Here is a 14,899-nt window from a genome sequence, read left to right on the forward strand (position 1 = left end):
TTAACCGCAAACTGAACACAATATCAATATTACTATCCACTGCAGCTGATTTTCATACAGTTATCCTATTCAAGTACCAGCTAGGTTCAGACACGCTTTCAACAAACTTTACCCCCATAGTCAGTTGAAGAGTCTACATATACCACTGTCAGGGCAATATTCAAAATCAACCACATATCTGCCCTAAACACACCAAGAATTACTAGCTTGGATGGAATAACTTTGTAACACTGTTTTGAATAAATTTCAAATGAATCCCCAATTTACTGACCATTGCTAAATATGGCTGATCAACTGTAATTAACATACATATCCCAGAAGCATATCCCACTGAATATAGTAGGTAAGCATGCATAAAAGATTGCAGCCTAAACCTTTTTTCACTGCAAATGGAAACAAAAAAGAGAAGCAGATACAGAAAGAGAGAAAAAAGGAAGGGTGGTGATAACCTCAGGAGAAGAAACAAGGCTTTTCTGTGCAAAAGACTCCATGATTAAGGCAGCTCCATGCTCAGATGACAGATCCTCTGGAGAATCCTCTTCTGACATCTATTTCAGCAGGGGAAACCCAAGACCCAAAGGCAGAGAAAGAGGAAGAGAAAGAGAGAGAGAGAAAGAAAGAAAGATAAAGAGTGAGAAAGAGAGAAATAGGTAGTAGAAGAAGAGACAATGAGAGACAGAGGCAGTAAATAAAGTATGGAGAATACACTCCATTCCTAGAGTTTTCACTTTCATCTTCCACTTTTACCTGACAACTTTTCCAGCATGAAAACACTATCCTTCAGCTTCCCTCGTTTCTGTGCCAATGACAATAACGACCTAATGAATGCTACTTCTATCTCCTATAATGCTTGAAGACAAAGAGATCCACCTTGCTTCCATCATAAAGGTTTCAGCTCAGTTCCAGACAGATCTTGCTCATTGCACAACCTTTGATCTAGGAATATTCGGCAAACTATGAGCCTAACTAGATGTGATGGGTGCACTCATGGTTGTTTATTCCATGCCTACTATATTCACAGACAGAACAGATGGGGTGTCCAATTTTACTATCAAAAGTGGCATGCAGTAAGAAGAGTTCAGCCTTCCTCCTCCTCCTCATACGCCTTTGCTTCAGGCACCTTTGTTCCTAGGCTGCTTTTCATTCCTTTTATTGGAGCTGAGTTGTGAGCAAAATTGTTCTGAGCAATGGAGTGTGGAGAAGTAAGTGGGGAAGGACTCAGTTCTCCTCATCTATGCCCCTGTTTTGATGTAGAAGCAAGACCTCCACCCCACCTTATGTGCAAACAGGACAGACGTATAATGACAAACCCGGCTGCCTCCATCAATTTGGTCCTACCACTTTCAGCCTCCATTTGCTTGTACCTTTGCCCAGAAACCACTGTTTTAAAGTACCAAGAAGCAGAATGCACACCACACTAACACTCAAACCACATAGTGGTGGGCGATCCATGTCCCAACCATAAAGGCTGGGGAGAATTCAAATGCAGTAGAGATGGATGCCACATGGCCCCTGATCAGACTGATTCTGTTATGCTGTGAGCAGATAAAAGTATCAAGTACGAAGCCACATAGAACAGCTGCATATCACTGATATGCAACAGATAAAACCTTTATAAAATTAGAGCAAAACAAACCTCGTTGGCCTTCTCTGGGGTTCCCCTTGGTGTCTCATCCTCATGTTTGGGCGAGGAAGAGGCAGGTGAGGAAGGCAGCCTCCTATCCCGGTCCCTGTGCACGAGTTTGCTGTTAGGTTCCTTCAGTGTCCTCTTCAACTCATTGATGCTGGCCTGGTGCTTTAGCAAAACATCTTCCGGTTTGTCTAAAAACTTTTGGAGGGAGAGGGGAAGGTAACTACTGAGGTGAGGATTAGAGGAAGGAACATGAGTGGGACGAGTGATCTTTTCCGAGGTGGAAGCTTCACTGACTTTAGAACCTCAGAGGCTGTATCCTCTGTAAAGTGAAATCTCCACTGCAATGGAGACTTTAATTTTCATGAAACCACAGCTTAGGATGACAGTTAGGGCTAAAAGGCTGGCCCTGCCACTGAACTTAATCAAGCATTGTCCTGTTTTCTTTGAAGAAAAGTCACCCTGGTCAAAGAGAATCCATTTTCCAACCCTTTTTGTGTAAACTTTATGGTAATCTATAGCAGAATTCTCTTTCTTGACTCCCACAGGCCTAGATTTTATTTTATTGGAATGTTAGTCATTCTAGGGTCAATAGCTTTAGGAGCCAAGAGACAGATCTGTTTCTGTCCAGTGTTTCCAATCTTGTATGGTAATTTCCACTCAGGAACATCAAGTCTGCAACTGAAAAAGCTGAAGACTTAAAATCTGAACCAGGAGCCAGATATAGGCTATTTCAAATAGTAAAAAAGGATGAAAACAGGGCTCTAGGTTTGGTATAAAATCAAGTGGGTTCAGGGCCAGAATTATATGACTAAGTCATCCCCTTTTATAAAGTTTTTACTGTGGTTAAGTGAAGTTCCACCCTGTTGGATTGTGCAAACTGTTTCAAAGAGAGGAAGACCATAAATATGTGTGCCCAACACTAATAAGAATTTAGGTCCTGTTCCCTACCTGTGATATTCTGCTCTGAAGAAAGCCTCCCCTCCCTGTATTTCCAGATTCCACAGAGATGCCACAAAAACCAGCCATCAGGTCCAAGTCCCTTCAAAGCAGAGCAGCATTTCCCAAACTTTTTACAATCAAAGGACATTTTTCTTCAGAATTAAAATTGGAGTCACACTGAAAGTTTTCTGTTCTGAGTGTCTAAGACTAAAAATAACTGGGAGTGCACTTCTTGTACTTCTGTTTTGAGTCACTGTTCTGGGTGTCACTCCCAACTACAAAGAAGCATGCAAAGAACAGTGATTTATATTCAGTGCAATCCTATGCATTTCTACTTGGAAGGAAGCCCCAATGATTTCAGTGGCACTTGCTCCCAGATAAGTGTGCAAAGAGTTGCAGCTGAAGAGATGCAACTTTTGAGGATGAGTAATTCTGCTGTCTATGAACTAGGAGAGGCTGAATGATTAAACCATCTCCAATGCTGAAATTCAGCAGAAGTATTTTGCCTGCAGTGGAGACTGAGTGCTTTGGGGCTTCCTATAGGCATCTGTCTGGCCACCGTGAGAACAGGATAGTGGATCAAAAGGTCCTTAGACCTGATCCAGCAGGACTCATCTTGTGTTTTTAAAGAGGCAAGGCAAGAATAGCTAGTCATGCAGCCTCCTTTGTGAGTGGGCAATTAAAAGGACCCTTTAATTGGTATCCTGCGCCAGTCTAGCAGTCCTCTTCTGCCATGCTAAAGAACACATCTGGGGAATGACTGCCCTAGAGGCTGAGAAACTAAGAACTGGAAGTGTGAGCATCTCTGAATCAGTTTGCCCCTTGCCCCATTCATGTACCGGTGAGGTTGTAAATAAGGACCATAAAAGGGTTGCAGTATGGAGCATGCAGAAGTAATGGATGGTAAAACAACAGAAAGGGAACAATAGCCGGCACTGAAGATCAGGTGCTTGGAGAATTTGTGTGTCTGTGTATGTGTGGATGGATGGACGGCCAGGTAGGAAATCAGTAGCTAATACACCTTGGCTGTCTTGGGAAACTAAAAATTTAGCACGGCAACATTAGTATGCAGCGACAGCATTTCATTCTGACTGTGGTTTGCTTTCCAGTTTTGATTCTGGAGCCTGACTCAAGCCTGCTAAAAATAAATCAACCAAAACCATCATCATGGGATTCAGGCTAATTTGAATGGAAACCCTATAGTTCTTCTCTGAAAGGGGAAAAGGTTGAGGAACAACTCTGCATAGTAGGAGAAATCTGCATATAATAAGCTGTGTGGAAATAAAGAGCCTTAACCCTCTTCTTCACAGCCTGTGCAAGATACTTTAACAGCCTGGCTTGGGATAGGGCTTTGCTCTTATTTTTAATTCACCTATCAAATGTCACTCAAGTTCATCATCCAAAGAAAAAACCGAAGGCAACGTGGTTACATTGCTTTCTACTGGTTGGCAGCTTAGCAAGGTGACTAAGCTCCAGTTTCAGTTCTACCCTAACCTGCACAAACTTCAATGATGCAGATCTTCTGACCTGCCACTGCGTGGTGTACATTCTTGTCATAACTATTTCTGCCTCTGAAATACCTATTTCCTACCTGAGGACATCAGGGCCGGAAAATGGAAAGAGAGACAATGGGATACTAAGAAAACACAGGAAAGTGTCAGTTGGGTATTAAAATATGGATGATTTCCTAGGAAGCAAGTAGCTGAAGTGACCTGGCTACTGCTTGCTAGGAGGGCTACTTGTGGAATAAAAGATGCTTCCAGCCTGAATGCATCTTGTATCCCAGTAAACAGGGGCACAATCAGTGTGGTTTGCATGTTTAAAAGAAGGATGAGCACTAGGATGCACTGATGAGGCGTTAAGACATTCCAGAAAGAGAATACCTCCTGCTTGTGCCTCGGGGTGGTTTCTTGTTCCGGCTGCCAGCAAAAAGAAGGGGGAGGGAAGCAACTAGCAGAGTCAGTCAAGGGAACTCATAGAACACACATTATACTGAGGTTTTAACTCAGGAGCCAAGAAATGTAATGCCGTGTGGTTTCAGCATGGAGTTGCCAGCATTGGAAAGGGCTTTTTTTCTCTGCCTTTTTCTCTGCAAGTGAGGAAACCATAAAAATCTACTGATGAAAATTTGGGAAATGGAGAAGGTCAGAGGAAATCACATCTTTCGGGCACAAGGGCAGATTATTATTTGTTAAATAATGAACTAAATCCCATTTCATATATTATGAGCTGAGCCCCAAATCCCTGAGAATTCAAGTTTAAAAATATGTCGGCTGTTGCCGTTAGCCAGCCTTCCTTGCTTCCACTATCTGTGCCAAGCAAAGCTACCCTTGTGAAAGGGGTATGTAGCTGGGAGGGCTCACTAGAAATAGAAAAGGACCTATAAGCTCCATCCATTCATGGGGTGGGGAACGGCTTGATTTGAAAAGCCCGATTCTAGATTGAGATGAAGGGAGTTTGCTCCTCACTTAATTCACCCCTTAATTCAAAGAGTAAGGGCCAGGGGGCAGATAGGGCAGAAACCTCCCTTCAGGGGAAGACCTCCCAAAGGCTCAATGTAGATTTTGTACCTTTAGCTCCTTGATTTTTGTTGGGGTGGTCACCTCTTCATCCTCGGTCTCGGACCGCGTTCTTCCTCCATACCTGCTGTCTTCGTCTCTCCTGTCTGACTCTGTTCCTCCATCGTGATTCTCGCTGACTGAAGCTGGGCGAGAGAATTCTGTGCAGAAAAGAGAGAGAAACGGAGGAGCCCTATTTTGTCCCATTGAGTCCAGCCAAAAGCAAGAGCAGATTTCAATACTAGAAACAATGTAATCTCAACGTTTAAAAAAGGTTCCAAACTCCCCTTTCCCTTGGTGGGAGACACCCGGGGCGGACCAAGGGTGGGGCGTTGGGGGCGGGCTGCCCCGTGTTCTGCCCTGGAGGGGGTGACACTCGGGACCCCACCCCCATGATCGGCGACTCCCAAGCCAAGCCCAAAAACCTCGCTCGGTGCGCGGTGGCGGCTGGCTTGCTTGCTTGCTTGGCCGTCATGTGCTTTCCTTTGTATGTTTTGTTTGTTTGTTTTTGGCGTGTACTTGCTTTGCAAAGTTCTCCCTTCCTGCTGCTGGGCCCTGGGCGGAGGCGAGGGACGGGCCAGTGAGGTGGCGTCATGCTTGGTTCCGTGGCTTCGCCCAGGGCCCAGCAGCAGGAAGGGAGAGTGCACGCCAGCCGAGAGAGCAAGCTGAGCCCCGCCGCCTGGCAAAAACCTCGCTCGGTGCGTCGGGGCTCAGCTTGCTCACTCAGCTGGCGTATGCTCTCCCTTCCTGCTGCTGGGCCCTGGGTGGAGCTGAGGGGCGGGCAAGCGAGGGGCGTCACGCCAGCCACAAGCATGACACCGACTCGCTGGCCTGCCCCTCGACTCTGCGGCACATGCACCATTCGTCCTGATGCGTGTGTCATAACATCAGGACGCACGTGTCAGGGCGCATGCACTCTGCGGAGCGAGACCCCGCCCCCAGGGGGTGCCTCTGCATTTGCTGCCCCAGGCAGCCAAGCGGCTCTGTTCGCCACTGGGGACACCCCACAGGTTCGTGATCCCACACTGCCATAAAATCAGTTCTGGGATCCAATCTTATTTTTATCTTTGTTTTCCTGAGATTCCTTGGGTCAAGTCCTTGACAACCCAAGAATATCACTGCTCATCTGCATTGGGGCTGACCACCTCTTGCTTAGCACACTGTATAATAAGTGGCTTACTTTATGCTACATCTAAAGAGGAACTATCCACCTAAAGTTTACGGCATGTTACACCCTGGAAGAGAACTTCATGAAAATACTTTACCATTGGTATCTAACACCATCAAAGTTGGCAAAAATGTACAGAACCAGGTCAAGCATTTGTTGGAGATGTAGAGAGGCAGAGGGTGCGATGATACACATGTGGTGGAATTGTAGGGAATTTGGGGACATAATATATAATGAGCTCAAAAAGATGTTTAAAATCTCTTTGGGGGAAAACCCCCAAAGTCTTTCTACTGCGTATAATAGGTATGTACATTCCCAAAAATATGAGGAAGATCTTCCTATATGCAACTGTGGCAGCAATAATTTTAGTAGCCAAAAATTGGAAAGGAGATTCCATCCCGACCAAAGTGGATTGGCAGACAAAATTATTAGAATTTACAGAATTAGCAAAGATGACAGGAAGAATTAGAGATAATGCAGACCAAGCAGTGCTGGATTTACGTATAAGCTAAACAAGCTATAGCTTAGGGCCCCACAAAAATTTAAAGGAAAAAAAAACCCCTGGATGTACATTTCCAAAATATAAGATAAAAAACCAATAAAATAAAACCTACATACAGCAATGGTGTTTTGTGTTGTGTAGGCTCCTATGATGTAAGTAATGGGCCCCGCCTGCTAGCCTGCTCCCTAAAATATCACGGGTTTGCTATTATTAATTCTATGTTATAGCAAGTTTCTAGAGACTAGATTGTGAGTCTTTGAAAATTGTGTTTCAAAAGGAACTTTTGTCATCACCAAATGCCAATGTGTTTGCATTATTAAGTTTGTTATGAATAAAAAATCATTTTAAGTTAGAGCTTAATAATTATTTCACTATTAATATACTGGTACTTCTTAATTGTATTTCAGTTCAACAACTACTCTGATAAAATACATATTTTGTTATGTGCAAATGGCTTTAGAAACCTATTAGGGCCATAAATTACCATATAGCATATATTCAACACAAAAAACAGTGACAATTTGTTATTGACAAAGGACAGCTGGACATATAAAGGGCCCCATTACCTTCAGTAGCTTAGGGCCTCATCAAACCTAAATCTGGCCCTTAGACCAAATGCTTATTAGAGAGTGGGATATTTACAGAAAATATCTTAAAGAGCATTGTAAAAATGTGAATTCTCTGACAGGCTTAGAATGGCCCCTGTAGAAACATAGAACATCTTATAAAAATAGAGATATGGGGAAAGATTGGAATGCTAACGAAAAGTGTGTTACATAAAAGAAACCTGGGACCCTCGAAGGTGTGACTGGAAGTCATAGAATCATAGAGTTGGAAGAGACCACAAGGGCCATCCAGTCCAACCCCCTGCCAAGCAGAAAACACCATCAAAGCATTCCTGACAGATGGCTGTCAAGCCTCCGCTTAAAGACCTCCAAAGAAGGAGACTCCACCACACTCCTTGGTAGCAAATTCCACTGTCAAACAGCTCTCACTGTCAGGAAGTTCTTCCTAATGTTTACGTGGAATCTTCTTTCTTGTAGTTTGAAAATGGAAGTTATAAGAAATTTATTTACTCTTTGCAATTTGTATATCCTTTGGTTTTTCGTTTGTTGATGTTTTTTTCTTTTTTAAAAAACTAATAAAGCAATTAAGAACAGAGGGTGCTCTATATGGAAGGCAGAGGAGGAGGTATATCACCTGCTTTCCCATACTGTGGATCTATTCCTCAGGAATGCATCTATCTCTGGTCAGCTCACCGTTTCTACATTGTGACTTATTATATATTAGCCCCATGAAGTAAGAATGCATTGCTAACCCCTTTGCTTAAAATTAATGGGGCAACTGCTTAACCAATGTTGATCGCTTTGCTATACTTACTACAAAATATATAGAGAGCAAGTGCAGTAAGTGCAGTTGAATGCTTTTCCCATTCTAATCTTAATACATCCAAGAGCTGTTCTTCAAATCTTGCTGAGAATCTTGCTACCAACCCCCACCCCCCCCAAAAAAAATCTTAAATGGAGCTCCTGACACCCACTTTTTTTAGTAGCTTCTAGGTTTACAATAGTGTAGTGGGACAATGCAACACGGCAGAAACATGGTGAACAAGACCACTCCATTGTTGTAGTTCCTCATCCTCTAAGGCACAGAATCCCCTTTCTAGGGCAGTTTTTCACATCTGCTCTCTGCTTCCCTTGTTTCTTCAAGAATAGAAGCTGAGTTGCCTTGGGGAACATAATATTTCTAACAACACAGGAAGAAAAACCTCTCCGGCATTCACGGGAAAAACCCACGATATCTTGTGTCCAGAAGTTGCAGGCGGCAGCTCAGGTAAGCTGAAAGGGCTAATGGAATCATCTGCTTTTTCATCTGATTCTTCATTGCTGAGTCCCTATGTTAAACAAGTCCTAAAGTAGGAAATTTCAGCCCCCACCCCAGAACAAATGAGCTAGGTGGTTTAGACCACAGAGCCACCCGCTCCCTTTACCTACCTTCTTAAGTTGATAACGTGATACAGTCCTATGAGTCACGCCATTGTGCGTGTGTGTGCATCTGTATCTACATATGAGTATTTTTTCTGCTATAACAAGCAGCTTTTTGCACATTTGAAAGAATTTTTTCCTTAAAAGCAATGGTACCCAGACCATGGGCCACCAATACTTCTCTTCTTGTTTGGGTGCCACTGATAAGCATAATCTCCTCCATGGGAGCCAAAATCCTTGCCCCACTTTGGGAAGCCTGGCAACCCACCCAAGGGACTCCTATGAACCATTGTTGGAAATAACTGCTCTTGAGCCCAACAGCAAGGAGTAATAAACTTGCTCTGCTAGCCCACAACCACCCATCACCCCAGTTGATGGCCCCATCCTTTCAACATTAGCCTTCCCATGCCCACCAGTGAACCAATCTCCCTCCCCCTCCCCAATTTGGGGCGTACCTCCATCGAGGCTGCGAGACATGGTGTACCGTTTGCTGGAGGAGCGCTCAAAGTAGGGGGCAGGACGATCGATCAGGGCGCTGGCCTGTCGCGTTTGAGCCTGTGTTCGCCCACTGTAGCGGAACTTAGAGCCCATGACAAGGAAGCCCTTTGGGGGAGGCTCCGGAGACACTAACCTGCAGAAGGGGAGGAGGAGAAAGGAAAACATTATAATGGATTACTAGTAGCCCGCTCAGCAATAGGATGCAAAGTACCAGCTCTGATACAAAGGGAAAGCAGGCAGCAGTGGCGACATCTCAAAGTTTGCAGAGATCTTTGGATAAAGCGAGGTATACAAATTCAATAAATATAAATTTGATCAAATATGTTTAGCTAGAGGTAGCTTACAATCAACCTCAAGGTTGTGAGTTGCACTGTCTGTCATACAGGATTCTGAGCATGGAAATCTAATGTCAAGTAATTGTTTCTTAATCACTCCTTCCAGGACAAGTACCACCAGTAGATGAAATTTGTGGCTTCGTGTGCAGACATCATGCATGCACACACCACCAAAAAATTTCAAGGTTCTCATCCAGTCAACAGATTACCATTCATCAATAAACAGTGATTCTTACTTGCCAGAACAACCTTCTGCAAGTTATTAATGTAGTTATGTGCTCCTTCAAACCACAGTTTAATCGGACTTTGATGCCCTAATTTTGAAGAAAGAACATTTTACTTGCCCTGGTGATGCAGCAAGTGAGATTGATCTGAAGGTCCCTTGACTGTGACAGTCTGAAACTTTGATGTATCTGTGTTCTGTGCTGCCTTGCTAAACAGTTTGATTTATTCTGCACATTAAGCAGAGTCAAGTGATAGATTTCTGGACTGTGCTCCACAATACAGGGAAAGGTTGCATTTATTTAATGTCCCTGCATGTCAAAGGCTCCCTATTTTATAATAAACCAACATGTTCGAGAGTATGCAACATGAAACGTTTCTCTTGGATGTGCAAGTTTTATGAGTCTCCTCTCCTGCCGTTGGAACTGCTACAGTCCAGAATTCTACCCCATTAGATTGACACGTCCTTCTGTGTAAAGTGTAGAATGACTCTTATGTCTCAAGGCAAGGCAGCTTTGCTATCTCAGTTTCCTAGATCTCCACTACTCATTTGAAACTATGTGCTTGCCCGCCCGAATCATGTCTTGTACCTTCCACCCCACAGAAATTGTTTGCAATGTTCACTTGCTGACACACACACACACACACACACACAACTATACATAAAAAGTTGTTTGGATTTGCAACCTTTTCATGGCACTACAAAACACAAATGTTGGGCATCTCCATCACCCTGCAACGGGATCACCCTTGATATGCATGCAAATGTGTTTATGGGGAAAGTAACATTAAAAAACAATAAAGAATGCCTATTGAAAAAGAACATATGGCAAGCACAGCAACTACATTTTTGAAGAAATGCTAGCATATTCCTGCAAAATGTGCCTGTAGCAGGCCAAACATACAGGTCTTATTTTAATATGCTGTTTCCTTTAGTAATTGCATCTGAATCTCACCCCCCTTGAAGGAGTTCACAATACTGAGGAATATCCCATTTCCTCCCCACAACAACCCTGTGAGGTAGGTTGGGCTGGGTGTTGTTAACTGGTCTGAAGGTCAACCATAGAATTGTAGAGCTGGAAGGTACCCCAAGGGTCATCCAATCCAACCCCCTCCAACGCAGAAAACTCAGTTAAAGCATCCGTGATAGTTGGTCATCCAACCTCTGCAAATCAGAGAGCTTGGTAACCAGGTACTTCTATGTGGGGCTACCTGTGAAGGTGACCCAGAAACTACAACTAATCCAGAATGAGGCAGATAGACTGGTGACTAGGAGTGGCTGCCGAGACCATATAACACTGGTCCTGAAAGACCTACTTTGGCTTCCAGTACGTTTCCAAGCACAATTCATAGTGTTGGTGCCTTTTAAGCCCTAAACAGCCACAGCTCTGTATAACTGAAGGAGTGTCTCCATCCCCATCGTTCAGCCTGGGCATTGAGGTCCTCCTCCAAGGGTCTTCTGGAGGTTTCCTCACTGCAAGAATTGAGGTTACAGGGAACCAGGCAGAGGGCCTTCTCGGTAGTGGCGCCCACCCTGTGGAACACCCTCCCATCAGATGTCAAGAAAATAAACAACTATCTGACTTTTAGAAGACATCTGAAGGCAGCCCTGTTTAGGGAAGTTTTTAATGTTTGATGTTTTATTCAATTTTTAATCTTTTGGGAGCTGCCCAAAGTGGCTGGGGAAACCCAGCCAGATGGGCGGAGTATAAATTCTTCTTCTTCTTCTTCTTCTTCTTCTTCTTCTTCTTCTTCTTCTTCTTCTTCTTCTTCTTCTTGGAACTTTCGATCCAAGCCCAGCACTCAATCCAGCACCACACTGGCTTTTTTATATAAAATGGTTATGTATATGGCAAGTGAATCAAATCATCCATTATCACATTTCTAGCCTACTTGAATGTCACAATTCTTCTGCTTTGGTGAATGAGCCAGCTGAAGAGCACTACATGCAGCTCTCTGGGGCACCTGGTTTTTCTAACCTTAACTAATTTTTTAGAACGTTCTACCTGCCAATGCCTAAGATGTTCCCCATCATGTAGGATTAACTAAATCAGTGCAATCTGTAGAAAGTTAACCCGTGACAAAGAAGAGCTTCCGAGCCAACTCTCTCTTCCATGTGTTCCCTGAGGACTTCCCTGGGATGTTAATGGCTGGAGTGCCAGAGGCAGGGTAGGGGGAGCAAAGTCATAACTAAGCAGGCAAAGGAGCAAAGGCCAGAACTACACACAGGTCTTATGCTGGAACATTTGTTGGTTTGGTGTGCAACCATCTGGTGACGCAGCTCTTTGGGGAAAGATGTACTTACACTGCGGTAAATATATCCAGTTAGTAGGCTATGTTATTATGACAACATCTGCTTCCAAACATCTGTTTTTCTATTAGTGTAAATATAGGATTGGTAGGAAGCCCTCAATGAATATTTATTTATTGGGAGGGAATTAGTTTAAAAAACTTTAAAACCATCCTGCACTGCAGGAGGTTGGACTTGATGACCGTTGGATCCCTTCCACCTCGGTTCTATGACTGTGACTATGGCAGGCCCATGTGCAGCAGAGGCGGGGATACAGAAACAACATCAGTGCGTGCAATGCAGTTGGGCTGAACCAGGAAGAAAAGAACAAGCCTACCCCTGCTCTGCAAACACAGGAAAAACTTAAGTGTGTGTTTTGTGTGTGTGATGGTTCTCCACTTCAAACTTTTGTCCACTTGCCCCAGCCCTTGCCTGGAAGAGGAGAAAGAAACCTATCGTATTCGAGGCCTGTAAGGCACACCCAACTGGGTTCACTTAAATTCCCCTCCAATAGAGCCCATTTCATAAGACTGGAAACGTCTCAAGTCGGGATGTTATTAGACTGCTCTTCACTAATGCTCAAGGTTTTTCCCCAGTCACACTCCTGATACCTTATCATTTCTCCTGTCTTGAGTTTTGCCCAATGGTCTTATTGATTCTAGTTGACTTTATGACTCTGCCTCTTGATTGTGGCTTGGATTAATGGCTCTTGCCAGCTGCAGACTGAAGCCCTGCACTTGCATCTTTGCCAAATCCTAGCGTAAGCTGAATTCTGACACAGTGTCACTTCCCTGTATTGCTTTGTTATCAGCTAGATGCACGGACGGTTTATCCCCTAAAGCTCTCTCGTGCTCTTTCTCATGTGCTCTCCCACCCCACCTTGAAAGAAGAGGAAGTTTTGGCTTTGTGGATGTGCCCAATTTCAGAAGATTGTGAGGAGCACCGTATGCAATAGACAGCTGGAAGCCACACAATGTGACAAAGAAACCGATAGTCAGCCCTACTTGTTTTTTGTTTTCATCTGAACAAACAAACCTTCTAAATGCATCCAGGGATGTTCTGCCAACTGCTCTGCAGTGAATGTTAAAGGGGGAAAGGATGTCACAGGAAATGTACAGGGTAAACGATCTGGGACTATGTCTTGATGTATAAAACATTGGTCTGTCAAGATAGGAAATGTTTCAGAGGCAGAAAAGTAGAAAACCTGCAAAGTGTGTGGCCAGGGGCAGGGAAAGGTTGCCTCAAAGCCTTTGCTCCTTTAATAGAGCTCAAATGCCCCTGGCAAATGTCCCATCCATTGGAGATGGAGTAAAGGATGTGTATGGACAGCTGCCTAAGAAACAGTAGCTTACAGAGTCATAACCAATTCTGTTAGTCTCAACCAGTAAAGGCAGATCCGCACACATTTTCTTTTGCCAACTATAAGGCAGAACAAGCAACTGTCAGGGCCCCGAAACACACTCCTGCCTACTAAATATTCTGGTTGGCCCATGCCTGGCACAGCTTACTCATTTCCCAGATCATCCTACTGAGCAGAACTCTGAAAGTCTCCCTTTAACCGTGGGTGTTGAGATTATCAAGATGCTGAATTGAGCACCAGATACCCAATTCTGCCCATGATGAGCACATTCAACAGCTCAGATTGTAGTGATCTACTTATCTGAGCTGCGTTAATATTGGAGAAAGGAATGCAAACCATGCCATAGATCAATTTCCACAAGCAGCACATGAAACCCCTTCCCGTGAGTGGGAATTTATGGCCGGAGATACTGCATGCATCTCTTCTTCGCACGCAAATGAAGCACAATGCGCTCCTATGAGCTGTTAAAAGCTCCTATCAGCAGCAGAACATGACATATGAATTGGCTCTTTGAATATTTACTGAAAAGATACAAATGAACAGCGTCTCATTGGACAGGTAAAATTCATGACCTCTCCCTTCTTGATTCATAGCTGGGGCTAGAATAAAAATGCATGCAAACACAGAGGTGTGGAACCATAATCTGGGAACTAGCAACACCAAGTCAGTAAAATATTTTTTTGCCTTCAATAGAATTCTAAACCTAGTTGAAGTCTTACAGAACACAGAACACACAAAGCTTATTTCTCCCTCTATCTTGCCCTACCCTGTAAACTGTCTCAGCTACCAGTATGCTTCATATTCTACAGCTGGAAACAAGATCACTGTTCCCTCTGTCAGGTAATAAGGCAACACCAACCATGCTGTAAGCTGCAAGGATGAGGTTTGTTGTTGGGTTTTTTTAAGAGACCCCAGAGACTCATATCTGGGAATCCTCAAATTACCACTCCACAGTAAAGATCATATCTGGCACGGACTCTGTTCTACAGGTTGCTTCCTGCTCAAAAACATATTTAGATTTCCAGGTGGGTGGCAATATATCTTGATCTGAATTTATTTTCACAACAACCCCGTGAAACAGGCTAAACTGAGCAAGAAAGGACCCCTAAACCTTTTAATCTTATCTGTAGCACCTCCTTATAGAGGACAAAGCCTTCACGATCCCCCTCCCCCGTCTTACCTGAAGAATGTGTGGTGCTCAATGCAAACTTTCCAGAGTCTCTTGGCTGAGCGGTGGTTGGGCAGCTTGAAGCCAATAGTACTCTCAAACTGCTCATACTGAAATTGCAGGGGACAAAGAACAGACATTATGACCAAGAATCAAGTCAGCCCTTACCAACTCCCCTGAGGAAATGATGGACAGAGAGGGAGGGAGGAAGGTAGGTGCCAGCCAAGATGAAATCAAGGTC

At 43.9% G+C, this 14,899-nt stretch overlaps 1 protein-coding gene across 12 annotated transcripts in view; it reads right to left on the minus strand.

Moving 5' to 3' along the window:
• The window catches only part of EPB41L1 (erythrocyte membrane protein band 4.1 like 1), a 168,656-nt gene that overhangs the window by 18,218 nt on the left and 135,539 nt on the right, over window positions 1-14,899 (minus strand). For 6 of the 12 annotated variants that reach the window (XM_033153337.1, XM_033153331.1, XM_033153338.1 and 3 more), the window contains 6 exons: window positions 14,671-14,768; window positions 9,241-9,416; window positions 5,143-5,291; window positions 4,456-4,491; window positions 1,637-1,828; window positions 450-548 (listed from right to left, as the gene is read on the minus strand). In XM_033153337.1, coding sequence (XP_033009228.1) covers window positions 450-548; window positions 1,637-1,828; window positions 4,456-4,491; window positions 5,143-5,291; window positions 9,241-9,416; window positions 14,671-14,768 — 750 coding nt within the window. The remainder of the gene's footprint in view (window positions 1-449; window positions 549-1,636; window positions 1,829-4,455; window positions 4,492-5,142; window positions 5,292-9,240; window positions 9,417-14,670; window positions 14,769-14,899) is intronic. The other 6 variants (XM_033153339.1, XM_033153343.1, XM_033153341.1 and 3 more) reach the window with 4 other exon arrangements.

Source organism: Lacerta agilis, chromosome 6, assembly GCF_009819535.1.
Source record: "Lacerta agilis isolate rLacAgi1 chromosome 6, rLacAgi1.pri, whole genome shotgun sequence".
Taxonomy (NCBI): Eukaryota; Metazoa; Chordata; class Lepidosauria; order Squamata; family Lacertidae; genus Lacerta; species Lacerta agilis.